The 24,078-nt window shown below is 45.3% G+C and overlaps 2 protein-coding genes across 3 annotated transcripts in view; both read left to right on the forward strand.

Annotated features, from left to right (window-relative positions):
* The window catches only part of TAB2 (TGF-beta activated kinase 1 (MAP3K7) binding protein 2), a 62,171-nt gene that overhangs the window by 13,132 nt on the left and 24,961 nt on the right, over nt 1–24,078 (forward strand). The window lies entirely within an intron of this gene.
* LOC148116841 (uncharacterized) lies at nt 11,620–13,795 on the forward strand. Its single transcript, XM_087882846.1, has one exon. The coding sequence runs from the start codon at nt 11,997–11,999 to the stop codon at nt 13,722–13,724; it is 1,728 nt and encodes a 575-aa protein (XP_087738972.1). The 5' UTR covers nt 11,620–11,996; the 3' UTR covers nt 13,725–13,795.

The raw sequence follows: 24,078 nt of genomic DNA on the forward strand, positions 1-24,078 counted from the left end.
CAGTCAGAAGTAGAATTGCATCATATAATGTTAATGTAGTTTCTCTGCTTGCAAATCAATATACGTCTCTAGATTTTTGTTGAGTCAACCATTCGTTGTGTTTACATTTGTTCTTCCTAACTTGGATCAGGCACTTATAGGTATATTTCTTATCTTTGATGTGGAAGAAACAGAAGCAGTTTGAGTCTACCACCTCAGTAATTTAATGTGATATGAAATAGCCTTCTTGGCCCCAGTTTGTTATCAAGCATGAGAAAATGGACGTTGTTCCTACCTGACACACCCTTTCTCTGACTAGTCCTTGCAGTGGCCAGGAATGGGTTGATTTGTCTGTTTCCTGTTGAGACCGAGCTGTCAATTTCTTTTGGGCCATGCCCCCGTCCTCCTCCTCTGTGCCCCAGTTTCGGCGAGGACGTAGCTGTGAAAACAAGCTCAAATGCAAGCATTCGTTCCTGGAGCACCGATCAAGTGGTTGCTAGGGCGGGGCCTGGCCACTCCTGGGACTACTCAGAGAAAGGGCGTGTCAGGTAGGACCAACGCCCATTCTCCTGAAATCTCCCAGGAGTGGCCAGGAATGGGACTTACCAAAGCCTCCCCTACTATGGGTGGGAAACCGCTTGGTCAGAACCTTCGGTCTCCCTATGCACCTGTTGCAACACCCTCTGCCCAAAGGACGCCTCTGCAGAAGCGTAAACATCCACCTTATAATGACATATGAAGGGCGAGGGGGATGCAGATATCCTCAATGGACGCCTGCATCGCCCAGGCCACGGAGGTGGCAGCACTGCATGTGGAATGGGCTGTCACCCCCCAGGGTCTTGGTAAAGTCTGAACCTGGTAGACTGTCGCTATACATGCACGCAGCCAGAGGCCAATGGTCGCTGGTGTGACCTTGTTGCCTTTAGAGGCGGGATGGAATGACACAAGTAGACCTCTGATCTTCTGCAAGGGGATATCCTCTTGATGTTAATCCAGAGTGCCCTCCTTACATCAAAGTATGCCATTTCTTTTCCAGGGCATGGGTAGGCCCTGGACAGAAGCCTGGCAAAATGACCTCTGTTCTGTGGGACCAGGAGTTCACCTTGGGAAGGAAGAAGGGGTCCATCTGGAGGACCACCCTGTTAGTATGGAATATGCATAATTTAGACTGAAAGAGCTGCCAGTTCCAAAATGCGTCTGGCTGAGGTGATAGCCACCAAGAACACAACCTTTGTTGTGACCCAGGCCCAAGTAAGTGGTAGGAAAAACAGTCAGTGAAAAAACAAATAAACTTTATTCAAACAGCTGAGAATTACTTCATTCCCAGCGTTGTTCAACTAAATTAAAACAAATTCCTCCCAACACAAATTCCTCAGTCGTATCTCAAACCTTGGTCCAATTAGGCAAACTGCCAAAGGCCTTTCTTGGCAAATGTTCAGAAGTCATAGATACAAAAATAAATACGAGACGTAGACGAAGAAGACGAAGCTACCAACGTTGTTTTCTGGCAAAGCCCAAATGCTGATGCTGGTCTGTTTTAGGCCTTATGGGAGGTGCCAATCTTCTCTTGGCCCTACTTCTGAGTTGTCCTCTTTGCTTGAGCTGCTCTTGCCTTCTGGCAGCTCTTCTCATGCGTGCATTAGGAACAGGCTCCTCCTGTTCCTCCTTCTCACTCCTATCAGTCTCTGGAGGCTCTAGAGCAGTGTTTCTCAACCTTGGTAGCTTGAAGATGGGTGGACTTCAACTCCCAGAATCCCCCAGCCAGCGCTGCTGGCTGGGGGATTCTGGGAGTTGAAGTCCACCCATCTTCAAGCTTCCAAGGTTGAGAAACACTGCTCTAGAGTCTGCATCTCACTCCCCGATGGCCCTGGCTCCATCTCTGCCTCTGACGCAGAGATGGCCTTCCCAAGCCTCCAGGACTGGCTCATGTTCTTCCTCAGCCTCATCGCTGTCCAACTCCGCTGCCAGCTCCGCAGGCTGCTGGTGGACCACAACAACCTTAAAGGTCAGAAACCGTATGCTCACAGTTCATAATGGCTCGAAGGGAGCAGATGTCAAGGCCTGGAGTACTTAGACAAATCCCAGGTAGGGTACCTATGGATCACTTGTGGCCTGAGGTTCATGCCTCCTTTAGAAATCTCCAAAGTACTGGATGATGGGCCAGGGATGTTTCCTTCACACACCTCAATACTGTGGACAGCGCAGCTACCTGTTGATGTAGGGTGTTGTGTGAAAGGCCCCTGTCCAGACTCTCCTGTAAAAAGTCTAGGATCTGGGGCACTGATACTGAGGTGGGTCCAAGATGCCTGACTGTACACCAGTTAGTAAAGGTTGACCATGTTGAATCATAAATGCGATTCGTAGATGGCCTATGTGACACCTGAATGGTCTGAATGACCCTGGAGGAGAAGTCCCTCCTCAGGAGCCTCCTCTCAAGTGCCAGATGGTCAAGTGGAGCCAATGTGGCTCCGGATGGGCCAAGACCCCCTGGCTGAGGGAGATCCTCTCCTGAGGGATCCTCCAGGGCCAAGCAATTGAAAGATTTACCACGTCCGTGAACCACGGACGCCTGGGCCAGTGGGGGCCATGAGAAGGACCTCTGCCTGTTCCCCTAATATCTTCCGGATGATCCTCGGAATGAGGGGAAGCGGTGGAAAGGCAAAAAGCAGTCCCCTGGGCCAAGGGCTATGGAGACCGTTGGTCTCCTCTGCCCCCGGTGATGGAAAATTTACGAAATAATTTGGAAGTTAGGTATTTAGCGGGGAGGCGAACAGGTCTACCGCTGGAAGACCAAATCTGACAGTCAGTTCCTGGAAGAGATCGGGATGTAATCTCCATTCCGCATTGTCTGTCGTGGACCTGCTGAGGTTGTCTGCCTGTCAGTTGGCCTTCCCCACTATGTGCTCTGCTCTGAGAGAGAGCAGGTGCTTCTCTGCCCAGCTCCCCAAACGCTCTGCCTCTGACATGAGGCTCTGTGAATGAGTTCCTCCTTGACGGTTTATGTGAGCCTTGGCTGTGATGTTGTCTGTGAGAATAAGGATGTGTTGTCCCTGGATCCTGTCCCTGAATTGTTGAAGGGCCAGTTGTGCTGCCCGAAGCTCCAGCCAATTTATGTTGTGAGTCAGGTTCGCTGGAGTCCAATGGCCCTGAGTCATGTAGGCCTGAAGATGGGCCCCCCAACCAAAGAGGCTGGCATCGGATATAATCATGATGCGGTTGGGCTCCTTGAAGACACAGCCCTTGTCCAAGGCTGGGGACATCCACCAGTGGAGGGACCTTAACACGTCCAGAGGAACTCGTACCTTGGTGCGTGAGTTGCTGCTGCCCGCCCTTTGATATGGGAGCAAGAACCAGTGAAGGGTCCTGGCGTACAGTCTCGCCCAGGGAATGATTGAAATGCAAAAGACAAATGTCCCCAACAGTCAAGCTAACAGGGCAATTTGAACCATGCGCTCTGACCTTACCAGTCTGATGAGGGAAATCAGGTTGTCCTTGCGGTCTTGGAATAGGAAGACCTGTCCCAGTACGGTGTTGATTTCCATCCCCAGATGTAAGAGCCTCGTGGCTGGAACCAGATGACTCTTCAGGAAATGGACGAAGAATCTGTGCTGTTGTAGAACTGTGATCGTTGTCTGCAGTGCCTCTGTAGCCTTGTCAAAGGAGGATGCTTGCACAAAAATGTCATCTAAGTAGCATTGTAGATGAATTGGAATTGGAATTGACCGGAGATAAACTGCTAGCGCTGCCAGAACCTTGGTAAAGGCTTGGGGCGCTGACACTAGTCCGAAGGGCAATGCCCTGTATTGGTAATGAGTCTGTTTGAAGCAGAAGCGGAGATACTGATGATGTGCCGGAGGATTGGCATATGGAGGTAAGCCTCCGTAAGGTCTATAGATCCAGGAAGTCGCCCTCCTGAACTCCCTGTAGGATGGTGGTGAAGGGAGTCCATTTTGAACATTTGGTAGACCAAGTACAAATTTACTTTCTTTAGATTTAGAATTGCTCTCCACCCACCCACCCCCGAAGACTTTGGAACCATGAAGAGGGTGGAATAAATCCCCCGCCCCCTGTGCTTCTCCGGAACCACCTCGATTGCCTGAATCTCCAGCAAATGCTGGATGGCGGTTCCCATGAGGTCTTCCTTTTCGCTGCTTCTTGGAATAGGGCAGTGAATAAAGTGGTTCGGAAGAGTGGAGAGAAAGTCTAGGCTGAGGCCAAGCCTCACCATATTGAGGACCCAGAGGTCGCTCATGATCATCTCCCACTGGGGCGCAAAGAATGTCAATCAGCCGCCAATGGGGGCTTTGTTAAGTAATCATCTTGATCTACGAAAGACACGACCTCCTGCCCCTCGAAAGGGCCGTTTGCTCTGGAGGTTTTGCCTGGGCTGGTTGCAAAGCCCTGCCCTATCCAGTTTATGCTCTGCTTGCTGAGGGAGAAAGCGCTGCTGGTTTTGAAGAGAAGGACTAAAATCCAGCCTATATGAAGACCTGCGATAGTATGGAGTAGTGCGTTGATTATCCTTCTTAAAGGAGGATGGAAGGACCTTTCACTTGTCCTTATTTTCTATAAGGACCAGTTCCAGAGCCTCCCCAAAGAGGGTGCCCGCTTTATAAGGGGCCAAGGCTAGACACCATTTGGACTTGGCATCCGCTTGCCAATTTCGGAGCCAAAGCATCCTCCTTGATGTTATGGAAGAGGCTAGGGATTTAGAAGCATACTTAGCTGCGGATAAGGTTGCATCCGCGGAAAATTGCGCAGCAGCAATCAATTTATTCAGGTCCTGGTGGAGCCCTCTGCTGCATCTGCTGTAACCACAGCAGTGATGTGCAATTAAAAAATGAGGCTGTGGATGCGGCCTTAATTGCCCATGCTGAAGATTGGTGCGCCTTGCGCAAAGTTAATTCTACTTTCTTATTGTCTGTCTTAAGCCCTTCCGCTATGTTGCCGGAGACTAGTATGGGTGAGACAATTCTGCTTCTCCTTGACTCCCTTCTTGCATCAGTGAATCCTCTCCATCAGAAGATTCATCGTGTGATTGGGACTCCTGCCAGTAGGACTGGTTTCTTGTCAAGTGCACACCCTGTGGGAGACTGGTAGAAGGCTCCATTGGGGGAGCTACAGGCCTAGGAACAGTTTACAATCTATCCTCAAGGTCCTGAGAGACTGTGCTATCAATAATTTGAGATTAGCAGGTAAATCAGAAATGCAGTCCTCACCTTGCCGCAAACCTGCAGCCATCGGTGTAAACGTTGCAGAAACCTCCTTTCTGGAAGTAGAGGGCTCTGCTGCATCAGCTGTTGCTGTGGCCATGACATTATCAATATGGGGAGACAAGTTAAAGGAATGTTCACTTGCTCCCTCTGGTGACCAAACCTGGGTAATTACAGGCTGTTGAGTCATCAACAGCTCAAGAGAGAAAGGGCGGGAAGTTTCTCCTGCAGCCCTAGTAAGGGCCTGCTGGGACAGTTCTTTCTCAGCGCTGTTAATTTGTCTCTCCAGAGTTTTATGTCTTCTGCTGGCATCTTTCTCAGAAGCCTTAGAATGCTTCTGTCTCCCCTGGGCCCCAGATTGGGAAGTGGCCTCTTTAAAGGGGGCAGCCTCCTTTTCCAGAGCAGAACTACTGGAGAGCTGTTTCTTGGATCTATGCCCAGCAGCTCTTCCCGCCATTTTGCAGTTTAAAAAATCCAACCGTTACTGTAACTGCTTGCAATCTCCTGCAAGCTCAAAGGCCTCCTGCAATCAGTATTAGCTGCTCCTGCAACAGCTGAGACTAGACTTTCCAGCCTTTCCAGGCTAGCAGGGCAAAGCTGAGTATGCCTAGCCTCAACTAGGCAGGGACTCCAAATAGCCTCTACTGAGGCTGTGGCTCGTGGATATGCTCAGCCACCGCTGGGCAGGAACTCCACGCCTCTCCTGAGGCCTTATGCCACTGAGTATGCCTAGCTGAAACTAGGCAGGGACTCCTTCCCGCTCCTGAGGGGCAAATTAGAGCTGCAAATGACTCACCAGGTTCCGCTGTTCAATCTGAGAAGTCGACTATCCCACTGGCTCCGCTGCAAGCACTTCTTTAAATTCCTGGTACCTGAGGCCTCCCCCAACGAGTATGCCTAGCCAAAACTAGGCAGGGACTCCTGTTTTGGTCCGTCAGTGGCCTATGCAGCTAGTAGCTGATTCCGACAGCGAGGAGGCTGGTGTGGTGCTGTGCCAGCAGCCTGTGCAGCTGGCACTTGAGTCAGACAATGAGGAGGCTGGAGAAGATGTGGTGCCAGAGGTGGGGATTCAGCCAGGGCCTTCAGAACCTCCAGAAGCTCCTATAAGTGAAGAGGAAGAAGGGGAGGAGCCTCTTCTTGATGCATGGGTGCGCAGAGCTGCCAAAAGGCAGGAGTGGCTCCTCAGGAGGAGGTCTCCTCAAGAGTAAGGCTTGGGGCTAATTGGCCACTCCCTTAGCTTATTTAAGGAAGAATGACGACTGAGGCAATTTGCAGAGAACAACTTCATTCACTCTCCTTCGCGTCTGGATCTTAGTTCTCTTGTCAGTTTCCTGCAAATTGCTTCTGGGCTTTCTGCCAACCATAGTAAGATTACAATTATTTATTCTTTGGATTCTTTGGATTTATTCTTTGGATAAGAAAGTTAATTAACAGCCTTTGTTTGAAAAAGACTGATTTATTTTAGTAAACTAAGGTTTGTACAGACTTTGTGTGTGCTGCGTTCTTTGGGGTCCGTAGCTGGGGCAGAACAACTCCAGTCGCGTTCCGGCGATTGTAATTTGCGCCGCTAATGGCTTGCACGGCCCAGCTGATTAACAAGAGGAGCCGATGATCCTGCCGGCTCCACGGCCGTCGCTCTCACCGCTGCCTCCAACACAAGCCCAACAATGAAAAGGAGGGAGAAAAACCAACCATCCCGCCGGTTTCTAGGCCTGATGCGATCGGCTGCTGGCAACTGCGAGCCTGCAGTTGCTCAGCTCTTATCTGTACATCCGATTGCCAAACATGCGGCGGTAAAACCACTCCAAAAAAACAAGCCGCTGCTTTAAATTGCACTTTGACTCATGATCCTGCTGAAATCCTAGGAGTGTCCAGGAATGCTATTGAACGTCTCATTCAGGTTAAGACTGAGCTGAAATGGGGGCACAGAAGAAGAGGACATGGGCGTGGCCCAAAAGAAATTGACAGCTCGGTCTCAACAGGAAACAGACGAATCAACCCATTCCTGGCCACTCCTGGGAGCTTTCAGGAGAATTTAGGAGCATGTATGTCTCGTATCACACTGACATTTGGGTTAAGCAAAAGTAGAGTAAGTCAAGTAATGCTGTTTTTGCCTACATCAAAGTTCAATGCAGCAATAAAGAGAAGATGTTACTGTCCCTCTTCTCAAAAGAGAACCAAGTGGGAGATTTCCTGTTGTGCCAAAATCTGTTGTAGGCAAAAAGAATTGGAATCCTCTCCAAGATTTCTCAAAGGGGGTACATAATCGTACTATCTAGTTCCTTTAGTATTGTGAGATAAAGCTTATTTGATTCTTGAGATCTAAACATTAAAAGTAAGTAGACATATCCTGACCCTTCTGTTTTACTCCTGCCCCTTTATAATGCTGTTTGCAATTTCCAAGTTGAAAATACACTATTTAAGGAAAAAAACTGGATTAAAATAGCAGTTTATCTCTGTATTTTCTTTAAATGTTATTTTATAGTGTTCAGTGAGCAGCTGGTATATTCGTTCCTTTTTTCTTCCTGTTACTTACCCTATTTCTCCTAGAATTAGTACTTTTTAATTGGCTTATAAATGAAGGTACGTATTAATAGCAAAATAGTCAGGTTTGCTGATGAAAACACATTTTTCAATATTCTAGAAAAAACAGAAACAAACCATGAATGGATAGCAAAATATCAATGAGTTCTGTACTGTGTTAAGGAGGTGTAAAGTGCTAGAGGGAAAATCAAAACTTCACAAATAATTTGTGTTGTCTCAATTCTTAGTGACTAACTAGGAGAGGAATTTGGGGTTTGCAGTGGGTAGTTTAGTGAAAATACCTAACAGTGCTGTTAAAATATTATGATAAAAGCTTGCAGGCGTTCTAAGCATTTCATAAGTGATGTGATGTTTTCAACAGTTTGGTAAGAGTAACCTAGGTGTGAACTAAGGGGAGAAGAGAGTAGCTTGCCTAAGGAAAACTGAGAATGAATTTCTTCTTGAATTATAGTTCAGTTTGAGGGGTCTTTGGTGCTCTCTGAGCTTGGTTGTTTTCTTGAAGAGAAAACTAGGTAACATCATCAGTGCTAGAAGGGAGTAGGATTGTTAGTGTTGGTGGGAGTGATCTTGGAAGTTCTTTGGGTGGGCTGTTTAGTGCTAGCTTGTTTGGCAGTTCTTTGATTGGGGCATTGTTTACTTCTTGATAGTTGGTCTGATGTTAATTCTTGGAGTTAATCAATGCTCATCTCGGTGTTGATTGCTGGTGGGAAGGTGTTTTGGTCTTTTTGTTTCCTTTATGGCTTGTTGGTTGTCTCTTTCGCACAATATATAGATATTGTTTATGTCTGTGTGTCCATTGGTGGATAATTAATTTGTCAGAGTGCCAGGCTTCTAGAAATTTGCTTGCATTTTTGGAGTTGGGTTGGTTACAGTTTCTCAGTTGAAACTACTGTAAAGTCTATGAAATTAAAAATGTTTTTATCATGACTTTTGACTGCTCGTTGGTGTTTGAGGATTTGTTCTGCGAGTCTTCTGCCCACTCCTTACTGTTTTAGCAAGCATACATTTGGAATACTGTGCACAATTCTGGGTATCACATTTTAAGAGAGGAATCGGGATTGCAAGGGTTCTCAAAGTAAGTTCTGAGATAAATCATTTAAAAAGTTACCTATTTTTAGCTTTAAAAGATTACAATGAGCTTAGAGAATCTGAAAGGCTATTACATAGAAAATGAAGCAAAGTTCTCTATTGTTTAAAAAACGTAACTGTAACTAATGAATGATATCTAGTTCATTGGCTGTCCCAATTCAGGGTCTTGGTATTGGTTTTCATGGTGCTTTTACAGCCCTCTCTAAGCGGTTTACAGAGTCAGCATATTACCCCCAACAATCTGGGTCCTCATTTTACCGACCTCAGAAGGATGGAAGGCTGAGTCAACCTTGGGACTTGAACTGCCAAACTGCTGGCAATCAGCAGTCAACAGAAGTAGCCTTCAGTACGGCACTCTAACCACTGCACCACCATGGCTCTTGTTATATATAAAGCTTCTCACAGCTTGAGATACTTCTGAATCTGAAGGAATCCCTTTTCCTATATGTTTATCCTGAGATCATTTTCAGAAGGCCTGTCTTGGGGTATCCTTCCATGGGGAGGTGTGGTGAGGGGGCTGAGAATCGGCACTTAGAACCTCCAATTCTAAAGTTTCCTCTGTAACAATATACACCTGGTATAATCTTTATTATGTTTTCATACTAGCAAAAGCTTTTAATAATAATGCTGCTGTGGTTTTTAATGTTCGGTTTTACTGCTTTGGTTTTGTCATTCATTATGTTATTAGCTACTATCCTAGTAGCTAATACTATCCTATGACTTTTAAAGGGAAAGACTAAATATTCACTGGTAGCAATGGCTGTATAAGAGATACACTGCCTCTAATCCTGAATGCATTAGAGGCAGTATATCTCTTAGTAGCACTTCCTATGGGGCAATAAATACAGAGAGCTGTTGCTTCTATTTCCTTGTGAGTTTTCTGGAACCATCTGGTTGAACTAGGTAGGCCTTTCTTCCAGTTGTGCAAGTCTGCATGTAGAAAATTATAGCAACCCATTTATTTACTCTGAAAGATCTATTTAATTCTATTTTAGCTTATAACTTTTGCCATTAAAAACTTTATTTTAAAGTTATAGTGTTTCGTTTTGCCAGTTTCGGTGGAAAAGCCCAAATGTGTTTTTTTATATGATGCTTATTGAAATCTACAATTTAGTGTGTCCCCCCCCCCTGAAAATTGGAATTGGTAATATCCAGAATGTTAAATTTTTTCTTTGAGAGAAAATCAGAATTTCCTATACTTATCATTTTAATTTTAAGGACTTATTCCAGTATAATTTTTTTGTTTATTTTTATGTATGTTTGCATTTCTGTCTGGGCAATTACTTCTGCCATTTTCCTAGCTTTTTTTTTTTTCTTTTCTACTGTATTACTTAACTCACCCACTCTTCTCAGAATGTGTTATGGTATGTTTTTAAAAAATGGGAGCTATAGCAAAGAAGGTAGAGTGGAGTGTTTACACAAGAAGCCTTACATAATTTTGATAAAAATGTTGGTTCCTATTGTTTCCTACTTTATTGTTAGGTAACTTTATAAAAAGGAATTAATTGGATGCATTTTGCATTTTCATCTCACCCTTTTTTTAGTTAATGTGTAAATAAATTGCACATAAGTGAATTCATGAGTGACTATTTCAGAAACAAATAAACAAATCTGTGTGTTTATTCATACACTGTATACTCGGGTTGTTTGGATGGTGGAGAAATTACTTTTTAACAATCTATTTTTGAATATTGCCTGTAACATCTCATAGAAATTAAGTAGGTTTATATGTGTTTATTTCTAAGTAATGGAAATAAATTTAACCTGATTATTACTGCTTTTTAGGGAATATGAAGAAATTTGAAAACTGTTATAATTTAGTGTAAGTGGTAAATGGTAAAGTTTTCTTAACACGATTAAATAAATTCCTATAGGAGTGAAAATTTTGAAGGATCATACTTCTGCTGGTAATTTGGCTACCGTTCCATATGAGAGCAAAGTCTGCAATTTTGTGTTTTGAATGTTGTTTCTTTTATCCTGGATATATTTAATTATTTTGCTTATCTGTATTTAATATGTTATATAGTAGCAGAGGGTGCAGAGAGGCTTATATGAGTTCTGACAAAATATAATAAAGATTATGTATTCATTTAAAGATAATATCAATAACATTTGGATGGGAAAGAATGTGAACATTTTTAGGCCATAATATTAATTGTTGGGTGTGTTTGTGATAGTTAGAATTTAAACCGAAAGTAATGTCAAATTGAACAATTATGACCCATTACAACTAACATGGTAGCTTCAGTTCTGTGATGGAACTTAGTGTTTCTGATTGCACTTGTAAATAATTACTGTGTTTAAATCCTGGCACAGAGTGACTAATTCTACTCAAGTTTCTGGAAAGCAGAGTGGATCTCTTGCCAAGAGTGTTGAGGTGGATAGAAGTGGTAAAATATTGTTTCTGGAAAAAACAGCCATGCTGGTACAGATTCAAATACAAATATTGCTTTTCTGAATCATTGAGAATTTGGGGGAGCTGTGAAATAATTCACATTTGTTTCAATGAAATGTAGAAATGGATAGAATCTCACTATTTCCAATGATTTGCATAATACAGAAATGATGTTCTCCGACAAGGGCGCCCACGGCAGTCATACTGGGTATCGACACGTTCGCTATCCAATAGGACCGAGTCTACTGGAACTTTAGCCCGCCTCTTCCTGCTTCAGTCCCAGTTTTCCGACTCGGTCTCTATCAGGACAGCCGTGTCTGTAGCGTTTCCAGTCCTATTTTTTCTATTTCGCTGTTTCTGTTGGCTTCAAAAGATTCAAAAGCTTTACCAGCGAGAAGGTTGGATTCCGACTCCGCTGAGGGTTGCCAAGCGGTGAGAGCTGTCGGCTGACTGTCTCTCCATCGCGCGCACGGGCCTGCCTTGTCTTGCCCCGCCGCGCTTCGCCCTGCCCTCCCGCGCCTTCTTTCTGCAATTTTTCGGCGAATTTCTTCGGCGCCACTTTGAAGATCCGCTCAACAGCTGATCGGCGCGAGGACGCTTCCGCGCCCCCTGTGCTCCCTCGCGCTCAAGCCGGACGGCTAGCGAGGCAGCAGGGCAAGCTAATTCCGCTCCGATCGTTCTGCTGAGTTATTGGAAGGTACGGAGCTGACCTGGTGATCAGCCTTTTTCCCCCTCTCTGGCAGTTTTTATTTTTGGCGCTTTCTATCTCAATCAAAATGGCGGACGCCCCTGTTGCTAGGCAGACTGGCTCTAAGGCTCAGAGTAAGAAACGCCATTGCAATGATGATCCAGGGGAAGGCCCGTCATCCAGCCGGAAAGGAAAGGAGAAATCATCCTCCTCCAAGCGCCCTCATTCCTCCAAAAGCTCTTCTCTTGCCAGAGATGAGAGCCGGCGCCACAAAGCGATGGAGAAAGCTTTCCAGAAGGCTCGCTCCAAGGCTTCTCAAGATCCTAGGCCTCTGCCAGTAGCCTCTCCTGCTTCCTTACCAGCGGATCATCCCTCCATTGCCCCCCCCCTATCGCCGGATGTCTCTGTGCAAGGGGATCCCAGCGCTTCTGCTGACGTGGCCTCGGTTTTTCCATCTGATTCCCCAGGACCTGGGTTACAGATTCAGCAACCTTCCTCGGTCCCCATCCCGGTTCAGCCTTCTTCCGGGGCCCTTCTCTCTCAACAATGCCTCCAGGGTCACCAGGTACCTCCGGATCTGCAGCCGTCTTTGGCTGACCTGATTTCCGAGGCAATTCGCCAAGGCATAGCACAGGGTCTACAGCAACAAACCGCTTCCGCCCTACCTACCCATAGGTCTTCTCGGCATCACACCTATCAGGAGGAGACCATGGCTGATGACTATGGTCAGGATTCTGAAAGCCAGGGCTCCTTATCGGAAGGGGAGATTCCTCCTGAGCAAGAGCTTTCCGAAGACGAGGGATTAGAGCCAGATCAACCGGCATTTGTGGGACTTTTTAAGCCTCACATGTTTCGCTCCCTCCTGTACAAAGCTAAGGCTGTCACCGGATTGGGTGGAGCACCCTCCACATCTGATGCTTCTTCTTCTTCTCAAACTGATCCCAAGTCTGCCTTGTTTCAAGAACCTCCTGTCCATTCAGAGGTGGTCCCAGCTCCGAAATTATTTTCGGACGTTCTGAAACGACAATGGGCGTCTCCTAGTTCCGGTCCCGTTCCAAACAACCTGGACAGAAGATTGTTTAATCTGGCCACAGATTTCTCCTCTCTCTTGCAGGTGCCCTCTGTGGATACACCTGTCGTGGCTCTGGCCTCTTCCGCTCCTATCACCGGACCATCTGACGAATATCTGAGACCGGAAGAAAAGAAAGCTGAGCGCACTCTTATCAAGGGTCATCAGGCCTCTGCCTGGTCGGTGCAGGCATCATCAGCTGCATCTTTTTTCAATAGGGCATCTATTCTGTGGCTGCGCCAGCTGCAGGAACGTATTCCGGCTTCCGATCAGCGCACCCACCAAGACATTAATAAGATCGTGGCAGCGGTGGAGTTCTCCGCTGATGCTACTCTTTCCGCTGCTCGATTTTCTGCCAAAGCCATCGGATCCTCCGTGACTTCACGACGACTCCTCTGGCTCCGGAACTGGCAAGCTGACGCCAGGAACAAATGGCGCCTTGCTTCCTCTCCTTACGCCGGCACTAAGCTATTTGGAGAACAACTAGATCCCTTGCTCATTGAGACTAGGGACCATCGGAAGATTCTTCCTTCTATCTCTCGTCGGTCGGAGTATCGTCTTCAAGGATCCTATCGTTCAACCTCCTTTCGTGGCCCCGATTCTTCCGTCTTCCAGCATCGTCATCAACGGCCCTTTTCACCCAGGGGACCTCTGCAACAGGATGGCCAGGTCAGACAGGGGTCTCGCTTTTCCTCCAAACGGCCCTTTCGAGGTGGGAGGGGTCGCCCTTTCCGACGGCCCCGCTAGGTCCCCTCCTGACTCCCTGATTGGCGGCCGTTTAACCTTTTTCGCCGATCAATGGGATCTGTCCGTTTCTGATTGCTGGGTCAGGGAGACCATCAGATTTGGTTTGTCACTTGATTTTCTATCCATTCCCCCTAGATACTACCTCCCTTGCCCGGTTTCCCGGGACCCGGTTAAACGGGCTCGGGTTAATGAGGCCATCCAACACTTGTTGGCCATCGAGGCCATTCAACCTGTCCCTCTTTCACAAAGAGGTTGCGGGTTCTACTCCCGTTTGTTCCTGGTACCCAAGGCTTCGGGAGGCTGGAGGGCTATTCTCGATTTGAAGTCCCTCAACCGACACATCATCTACCGTCGGTTTAAAATGCAGTCGCTGCAAACCATCCTGCTCTGCATTCGTAAGGGGGACTTCATGTCCTCCATTGATTTAACCGAAGCTTACCTCCATATTCCCATCCTCCCCTCTCACCGTAAGTTCCTTCGGTTTTCTTATAACGGGCAGCATTTCCAGTATGCTGCCTTACCGTTTGGCCTTTCATCTGCGCCCAGGGTATTCACTAAAATAATGGCGGCCCTTATGGCCCATGTCTCTTCTGTTCCTATACGAGCACTTTTTTATTTGGATGATATCCTCATCCTATCCCAGTCTCAGATTCAAGCAAACAGGGACCTTTCCTCTGTTATGGCTATTTTGCAAAGGCACGGGTTTTCCATTAATATATCTAAGAGCCATTTGTCTCCCACTACGTGTCTTAAACACCTTGGGGCCATTATCGACTCCTCCACCCTTCGGGTTTCTCTGTCACAAGAACGCCAGTCCAGTCTCTCTGATCTGGCTTCCTCAGTCAGGAGGCGGTCCTCGGCATCCCTTCTGGTCCTCTCTAGTCTGCTTGGTAAAATGGTTTCGGCTTACGGCATTGTGCCGTGGTCTCGTCTCCACAGCCGGGAGCTCCAGTGGCTATTGCTCCCTTTCCAACGGAGTTTCCGCAGCACTTCGGCATCCAGAATTGTCCTACCGCCGAAAGTTCTAGACTCGCTCAGTTGGTGGACGCCGTCGGCGGTATCCCGGGGCTCTTTCTTCGGAGAGACCGACAGGATCGTCATCACAACAGACGCCAGTCTCTCGGGATGGGGCGCCCATCTGGGGACTCGTCTCTCTCAGGGCCTTTGGTCCCCTTCGGAGCAAAACCTCAACATCAACTTGCTGGAACTACGGGCCATCTACCTGGCCCTCCTGAGCTTCGAACTTCATGTCCTTGGCAGGGATGTCCTTATTCTGACGGACAATGTCTCAGCCAAGGCACATATAAACAAGCAGGGCGGCACCAGATCTCGCTCTCTGCTGAAGGAATCGCTCCGCCTGGGGCTCTGGGCGGAGGACCACCTGTCGTCGATCCAAGCGGAGCACATTTCCGGGACGGCGAACATCTGTGCAGATTCTCTCAGCCGCCGCACCATCGACCCTGCCGAGTGGAGTCTGTGCCCCCAACTCTTCAAGGACTTAACCTCCCGCTTCGGCACCCCGTCACTGGACCTGTTTGCATCGAGCGACAATCATCAGCTCCCCCGCTTCTTCTCTCGCTATCCCTCCCCGGGTGCGGAGGCGGTGGACGCATTACGCAGCCCTTGGCCAGTCGGACAGCTGCTCTACGCTTTTCCTCCCCTACCACTCATCTCCAGGGTCGTACGGAAGATTCTCTCGGAGAAAGCGGAGGTCATCCTGCTTGCCCCTCACTGGCCTCGTCACCCGTGGTTTCCCGACCTGAAGTCCCTGTCAGTTGCCCCTCCGTGGCGGATTCCCGACGATCGGATATCCCTACGGCAGGGACCCATCCGACACCCGGACCCGCAGTCCTTCCAGCTGACAGCCTGGCGACTGAGCGGCTCTTATTGACCAGAGCCTCCGTGCCCACGGGAGCCATCGAAGTCATCCAGGCTGCCCGTAGACCCTCCACTCAACGCATCTACGGTTCTACTTGGAGGTCCTTCTCGGATTGGTGCCGTCGTCGTTCCATTTCTCCTTCTGAGGTCTCTATCCTCCAAATTTTGAACTTCCTGCACGACGGTTTTCTGGCCGGCCTCGCTCCCAATACGCTCCGTCGCCAGGTAGCTGCTCTTTCATCGATACTACTCTGTGGTTCCAACACTTCACTTGCTCATGATCCCCTGATTCGGTCATTTTTGAGGGGCGCCACCAATCTGCGACCTCCCACGGTGCACCGATTCCCAACTTGGGATTTAAATAAGGTTTTGACAGCCCTCACGGGTCCCCCGTTTGAGCCACTGCGAGAGGTCAGCCTCAAGTACTTATCATTTAAGGTCGCCTTTTTGGTTGCTATCACCTCCGCGCGGAGGATTTCTGAACTCGCAGCCCTTTCTGTACGACCGGATCTTTGTATTTTCCATACGGACAGGGTAGTCCTCCGCCTTGACCCTGCCTTCATCCCTAAAATTAATACCATATTCCACAGGTCGCAGGAGCTCTCTCTCCCAAATTTTTGTCCAACTCCTCGTTACCGACAGGAACATGTCTGGCATAAACTGGATGTACGAAGGGCCCTTCGGATTTATCTGCACAGGACGGCCTCCTTCCGGAGGACCGAGGCTCTGTTCCTGTCCTTTCAACCTTCGTCGATGGGATCTCGCGTCTCCTCAGTCACTATAGGTCGTTGGATCAGGGCAACTATCTCATCAGCCTACGAGACTCAATCCTTGGATCCTCCTTGTGGCATCACTGCACACTCTACGCGGAGCGCCTCCACCTCAGCTGCATGGGCCACCCAGGCCTCTTTGGAGGAGGTCTGCCGGGCTGCAACATGGTCGTCGGTGACTCCCTTTATACGGCATTACCGCCTTGATTCATATGCATCCGCTGACGCGGCATTCGGCAGGAGGGTTCTGCAGCAGGTCCGGCCTTTCCCGCCCTAGGAGACACCAAGCTTTGGTATGTCCCAGTATGACTGCCGTGGGCGCCCTTGTCGGAGAATGGGCGTTGGTCTTACCTGATACGCCCCTTCTCGAGCAGGCGCCCACGGCAGTCATCCCCACCCTTTCTGGCCGTTCCTGGTCGTTAACTGGGGTGGGAGGGCTTTTTCACTTCTTTCTTTCTTTTGCTACAGACACCACAGTCTGCTGGTCGACCTCGCCTCCAAACTGGGACTGAAGCAGGAAGAGGCGGGCTAAAGTTCCAGTAGACTCGGTCCTATTGGATAGCGAACGTGTCGATACCCAGTATGACTGCCGTGGGCGCCTGCTCGAGAAGGGGCGTATCAGGTAAGACCAACGCCCAATCTATGCTTTTCTGTGTTTGTCAAACAATTGGGAAAGAATTGGGGCAACCACAAATACTGCCTGGCAACTTTGACCAGCCAGAATTTTGTAACCAGTTATTATTTGATTACATTATGTGTGTGTGTGTGTGTATCATGTACACATTTGTTAACCCACAGTACTTTTAAAAAAAGCTGAATGTGCTTGCTCCTGTCCCTTGGCTTACATCCTTCAGCTAGTGGAGGATTAAGGTTTTTTCAGGCATTTGAGAAATATACCCAGCTCTTCCTTCCTAATAGTTGTCTTTCTTTCCTGAATGGGGCGTTGGTCCTATCTGAGACACCCATTTTTAGACGGTACGTAGAGACTCCAGGCATGGGTATCACTCTTGTCCTATAGCTCTATAGGCTGGGTCTAAACTGAAGACACACCCTCTGCTGACGCTCCCCAGTTTCGATGATGTTACAGAGATGTCTCATTCTTCGCAGAATTCAATGTGGCATTTGTCGTGAATTCCGCTGCAGGTACAACCTTGTTGAAATCCTGGTGAGTCCGCAGATCACTAGGCAGTACTCTTTCCTGCATCTGCTTCAACCAAAGCAATGACGCTCTGGTAAAAAAAGAAGCGCCATGGCAGTCTAAACCGCCCAGGCAGCTGCTTGGTGGGCCTTGCGAAGTGTAAGCTCCACCTTCTTCTCGTCTGGCTTAAGAACGTCCTCAGCATCATAGAGAGTAGCTGAGGGGGATGCAAATGCCATCACCGGCTCATCTACTTCTGGGATCCATAGAAGCTCGGTGGGATCCAGGGTGAAATTGTAGAATTTTTTGTCAAAGGACGAGGGATTGGGATAAGCTCCAGGAGAAACCCACTGCCTTTGAATTACATCCATAAATAATCTTGGTGCTGGAATGGCTCTGTTTCAGTCATGGGCTCCGAAAAAAGGAAATCAATAGGATCCGAAGTCTCCTGCGAAACCTCAGGCTTTGATGAGTCCATCCCCAGCCAGGTCAAATTCTTCACCTTAAACAGTTAAATAAATAAGGCCGGAACCTTATTTAAACCTTTGAAGGTAGGTTGTTCCCTCATACCCTCATACCCAGATAACTCCTGATCAATCAGGCCCTCTTCCTCGGATACAGAATCTTCACTTCTCGAGGAAGAGTCCAGAGACAGGAAGCCTGATAACTCGGAAATTCCCTTGGGTGCTGAGGAGATCTCTCCTGCATCTGCATTTCTGGTTCCACCACTGCTACTTGATGAAAATGCTGTCTGCCAGCTTCAAAACCTCTCTTAACTGCCTCAGAAATCCATTGTTGGACTAAAGGATGCATTTCTGTGTCACCCTCCCCCAGCGGGCAGAGCCCCGCCACCATGGGAGTGAAGGTAGCTTCGGGTGGATGCCTCCGACTCACCACCCCCTGTGGTAAAGGTGAGAGGCCCTGTGGAGGCCAAATGCCACTTGTTGATGGCCCAGGATCTGGTATAGAGACTGAACCCAGCTCTTCCTGTATAATTAAGCCTTCTGCAATGCTGGGAGTATCAGATTCCGATATCTGGCTGAAAGCAGGGTCAGCCATAACATCCTTGTTTACAAGGGGGTTTAGGTGTTTCTTTTTCTCCGTTGTTTTGCTCCTTTTTCCACCTGCTTCTCCAAAGCCCTCTGAAGCCTTTGTTCCGCCTTCTCCTGGGTCTTAGAAGGCTTCTTGTTGGGAACAGCCTTACTCTTAGATTTAGAGGATCCATATTTGGAGCCACAACTGGTAGCCCTGCTCGCCTGAGCTCTTTCAGCCATCTCTCTGTGCGCACATGTAAAAACTGCAGATACTGATGTACTTACCTGGTCTACTAGTCTGGTTTCTTTTCTTTTTTTCCTAAAGGCTTCCTGCCAGGAAAGGCCCCAAAAGAAAAATGACTCCAATGGCCTCAGTTATCTCACCACTCTGGTCTACCTCCCAACCGAGCAGGCAGCCAAAAAGCCTCAGAAGGTCTGTCTGTATCAGCAATACTGGAGGTCCCAGTCTACCTCCCAATTGGGCAGGCAGCCTGGGAAATCTCCACGTGATCTGGGGTTGGCAATATCTCTGAGACTGCACTCCTTGCCGGGCAGGCAGCCGAGAGAGAACCCTCTCCTAAGTGTTACCAGCCGGTAACACTCCTAATGGCATTCCTGGATAGCGTGGTCGAAGCTCATGGTCCCCACCCTACTCCACAATTCAAAATGGCGCCTACAAGCCTCTTCAACATTTCGTGCCCAACAGACCAATGTTGCCACAGCCTTCAGATGCTCTCAATAGCGGTGGCAGCCATGAGGAGCCACAAAACGCACCAGATCCAACCTTTTCGTCCAGCAACACCACGATCCTCCCTCGTTGCGGGGTAGCGGGCTCAAGCTAATGGCCCTTCACACTGTCCCCTGAAAATGGCTGCCACAGTTAGTGAAGCCTTTTCTGGCCTCCACTTTCCTGCAATTTCAACTCCTCAGGGAATAGCAGGCTGGAGCCTAGGGCTCTTCACACTATAAATCTTCTTTCTTCTCTTCCCTGTACTCTATTCCAATCACTGTGCTGAACCAAATACTCTTTTTAGCAGAGCTCACCCTGCCACGTCTATACAGAGCTATAGACTGAGTCGAAACTGGGGAGCGTCAGCAGAGGGCGTGTCTTCAGTTTAGTCCCAGTCTATAGAGTATAGAACAAGAGTGATACCCACTGAAGCACCATGCTGGAAAATCAGCTACAACCATTTGTTTACTGTCGAAAGTTCCAACGGCACTGAAAAAAGTGACATGACAGTTTTTCACACTTATTACCATTGCAGTATCTTCATGGTCATGTGATCAAAATTTGGATGCTTGGCAGCTGGCATATATTTATGATGGTTGCAGTGTCCTGGGGTCATGTAATCACCTTTTGTGATCTTCTGACAAGTAAAACAGTGGGGAAGCCAGATTCACTTAACAACCGTGTTACTAACTTAACAACAGCAGTCATTCACTTTATAACTGTGGCAAAAAAGGCCAAACTCATTTAACTGTCTCACTTAGCAACAGAAATGTTGGGTTCAATTGTGGTCATAACTTGAGGACTACCTGTACACCAAAAGGAAATAGGTAAAACAGGACTCTGTAAAAGATTTATCAAACTATACAAGAAAAATGAAGGAAAAAATCCCCTTCTAAGCATGCAAATAAACATTTAAAGCTAATAGATCTTGCAGGCAGTTAGAAATAAACATTTTTTAAAAATATTAGGGTTGGGGTTAGAATTAATTTATATATAGATGCTCTGGATGTGGGTTATAAATATTGGGAACTGGCCTTTGCTAATATATATGTAGGTCCATAGTTTACGGAAGAAATAAAAAGAACTCTGTTTAGAAATTTTGTCACAGTAGAACATTATTGGAAACATAATGTATGGCATGGTTTCAAATTTTGATTGGCAAGCTAAATTGATTTCAGTATTGTGCATGTTTGAAATGGAGACTTATTTCTGACACCTAGTATTATTTAGGGAAGTAATACCAAACCTGTATCCTTCATAGGAAGTTTTTGTTCCACTTTCCCTGAGACTGAATTCAGAATTAATATGTATTCACAGAAGGTTTACTTTTTTAAAGGTTAGGGTGGGGGATGGAATCTCCCAAACAATTGATTTAATTAATGCTGTCCTATTCTAAAGAAGTTGGGCTTAGTGGACAAATATAGTCCAATATGGAAATATGCATTTTTTTCTTTTTTATAAAATTTTTTCTTTTCTTTTAATACAAACATTCAAACTTGCGTTAAACAGTGTTATCTGAGTATAAAATTCTTTGTCTCTTAACTATTAAACTTACCCCATATTCATTTCTTACATTCATTTTTATATTAATACTAAATAATAATACTGACATTTCTCTTCTTTACTTATCTATTTTTACAATACATTGCTTTCATATTTATTCTGTAACCATTGATAAAATAACTCCCATATATTATTATAATCTGATTCTTCTTTTTCTTGAATTGCAAGTATTAATTTATTCATTTCTGCACATTTTAATATTTTCTTACTCACTTTTTCATCTATAGGGATCTCTTCGCTTTTCCAATTTTGTGCAAATACAATTCTAGCTGTACTTATTACATGAATAATCAAATATTCAGTTTCTTTACTATAAATTCCCAGTAAAATCCCCAACAGGAACAATTCTGATTTTAAATCAATATGTTGTTGTGTCATCATCTCCTGCCACATACAAATTTTTGCCCAGTATCTTTTTGCTTCCCCACATGTCCACCACATATGATACTATGACCCCGATGTCTGTTGGCATTTCCAACATTTAGTTGATTTATCTTGGCCAGTCTTTCTGGTGCTAAGTGCCATCTGTAAAACATCTTACATAGGTTTTCTTTGTATGTAGTTGACAATGTTAATTTGTAATTCCTATCCCATAGTTGCTGCCATTTATCTAGCTCTATCATGTGACCAAAGTTTTTTGCCCATGCTATCATTGTTTCTTTGACTTCTTCTAATTTAACACTCAATAAGTATACAATTTTTTTTATCATTCTCTCTTCTATTCCTGTCAATATCTTATCCAATTCTGTCAGTTCCATATAAAAACCATAAAGTTTAGCATCCTTTTCATATCTAGATTGTATTTGCAACTGTGTGTACCAATCCATATCAATCCCCTGCTTTTCTAATTCACATTTCATTTTAAGTTCCCCCTTATCTGACAAAATATGTTTGTATCTAACAATATTTCCCAGATTAATAATATTTGGATGTATAAGTGCTTCCATCGTTGAAAGCCAGGCTGGTATCTTCAAGTAGTGTTGCTTTCTAATTTTTTCCATTCTAGTAACAAAGCATTTCTTATATAGTGTCTTTGGAAGTAACATGTATCTTATTTTTTCCATACCATAAAAAAGCATGCCAACCTAATTGCAGGTCATGTCCCTCCAATGTCAATAATCTTGTATTTCTCAATACAATCCATTCCTTCATCCAAGTTAGCACTGCTGCCTGGTAATATAATTCCCAATTCGGTAGTTCAAGCCCTCCCCCAGCTATTACGTCTTGTAACATTTTTAGATTAATTCTCACTTTTTTCCCCTGCCATATATATTTCATTATTATCTCTTCAAAATATTTTTTTTCCAATTTTACCGGGATTGTTTGGAATAAAAACAATACTTTCAGTAATATGTTCATTTTAATTGTAACTATTAAATGATAATTGCAGGTTTTTCCATCTATCTAAATCTACCTCAATTTGCTTTTTGAGCTTGTAATAGTTGTCTTCCTTAATCGTTACACATCTTGCTGTTAATTGTATCCCTGAGTATTTTACTTTCTTTGTAATCTGGATATCTAATCTCTCCGTCAAGTCCCTTTTCTGCTTCTCTGTGTTATTTTTCACTAATATTTTTGTTTTGTCCTTATTGATTTTCAGTCCTGCCACCTCACCATATTCTTCTATTCTTTTTAATAGCTTTGGTCCTATTTCTTGCGGATCTTCTAAAATAAATACCAAATCATCTGCGATTGCCTGCAATTTATATTCCTCCTTTTTTATTTCCATACTCCTTAACCTGTCTTATATTTCTGTTTAGTACCTCCAGTGTCAATACAAATAACAATGGGGATAAAGGACATCCCTGTCTAGTACCCTTCATAATGTTAACCTTTTCAGTCATATCTCCATTTACCATCACCCTTGCTGATTGCTTATGGTATATTGTCTTAATCATATTAATAAATTTTTCTCCAAAATCCATAATTTTTAGTTGCATCAACATAAATTGCCAGTTCACGTTGTCAAAGGCCTTCTGAGCATTTAGGAACATCAAGACCATTTGTTTCCCTGGATGTGCTTCATAATATTCCAGTGTGTTCAAGATTTTTCTCATATTAAAAGAGCCTTGGTGGCGCAGCGGACTAAAGCACTGTTAAGTAACACCAGCTGCCTGCAATTACTGCAAGTTCAAATCTCACCAGGCTCAAGGTTGACTCAGCCTTCCATCCTTTCGAGGTAGGTAAAATGAGGACTCGCTTTGTGAGGGCAATAAGCTGACTTTGTATAAAAAAGAACACCGCTTGGGGGGGGCGAAAGCCCTACTAAGCAGGTATATACAAAAGTATGAAGGCTATTGATTAATGCATTGTAAGCCGCCCTGAGTCTCTGGAAAAGGGCGGCATATAAATCAAACCAATAAATAAAATAAATAAATAAATTTGTCTCTTAGGTAAGAATCCATTTTGATCTGTATGTATAAACTCATTTAAGAATCTCTTTAGTTTTTCGTGCCCTCAGAGTCACCTGACTAGTGCAAATGCAAACTTCTTGGAACTGATAAAAGGAACCTTCTTGGAACTGCTGAAAGTTTACAACACAATCTTTTCAGCAGTTCCAAGAAGGTTCCACACTTTTCAAAAGTAATAATTTTAAAAGAAAAAATGAGGAAAAATTCTAGCCATCCTTAAGATTATTTCTTTAATTTGTGAGTAAAGAGGATATGACTTTCTAATTCAAAAATATTAAAAGTCTTGTGGCTTCTTGTACTATATTGAGCCATCTGCATTTCGTATTCACTACTTCTCTGGAAGCCAAATTACAAAGGTGTAATTTGATCTTTCAGCCCTGTTTGGTAAATACTATCAATAATGGGTACAATATGTTCTACTGTTAAAAGAAAAAATATGAGGGTTTTTTTAGTCCACATTTTTTCCTCTTCAGATTGTTAGCCTAAATAAATTTCCACTTAATAGATGTGTTTTAATTGATTGAAACAAATTGAGTTAATTAATCGGTATGTGAAATTGTTGATTGAGTATAGAATCTTCTGTAGAATGCTGGTCTTCAGGCGCACAAAATTAAAGCTGGTTGTTTAGTACAGGATATAAATATGATATGAATATCATATGACAAGCATATGATATGAATATGTGATAATTTGTCATAAAAATTAACATTTAATTTAACACATAGATTCTCAGTAAAATTATGTAAGAGTTGTGTGATAAATTACAAAACATTTAATACCATTATCATTCTTTTAAAATTCAAAAGTGTGACTGAAGTTACACCTCTTTA

This window comes from Pantherophis guttatus, chromosome 1, assembly GCF_059756535.1.
Source record: "Pantherophis guttatus breed Tessera chromosome 1, ASM5975653v1, whole genome shotgun sequence".
Taxonomy (NCBI): domain Eukaryota; kingdom Metazoa; phylum Chordata; class Lepidosauria; order Squamata; family Colubridae; genus Pantherophis; species Pantherophis guttatus.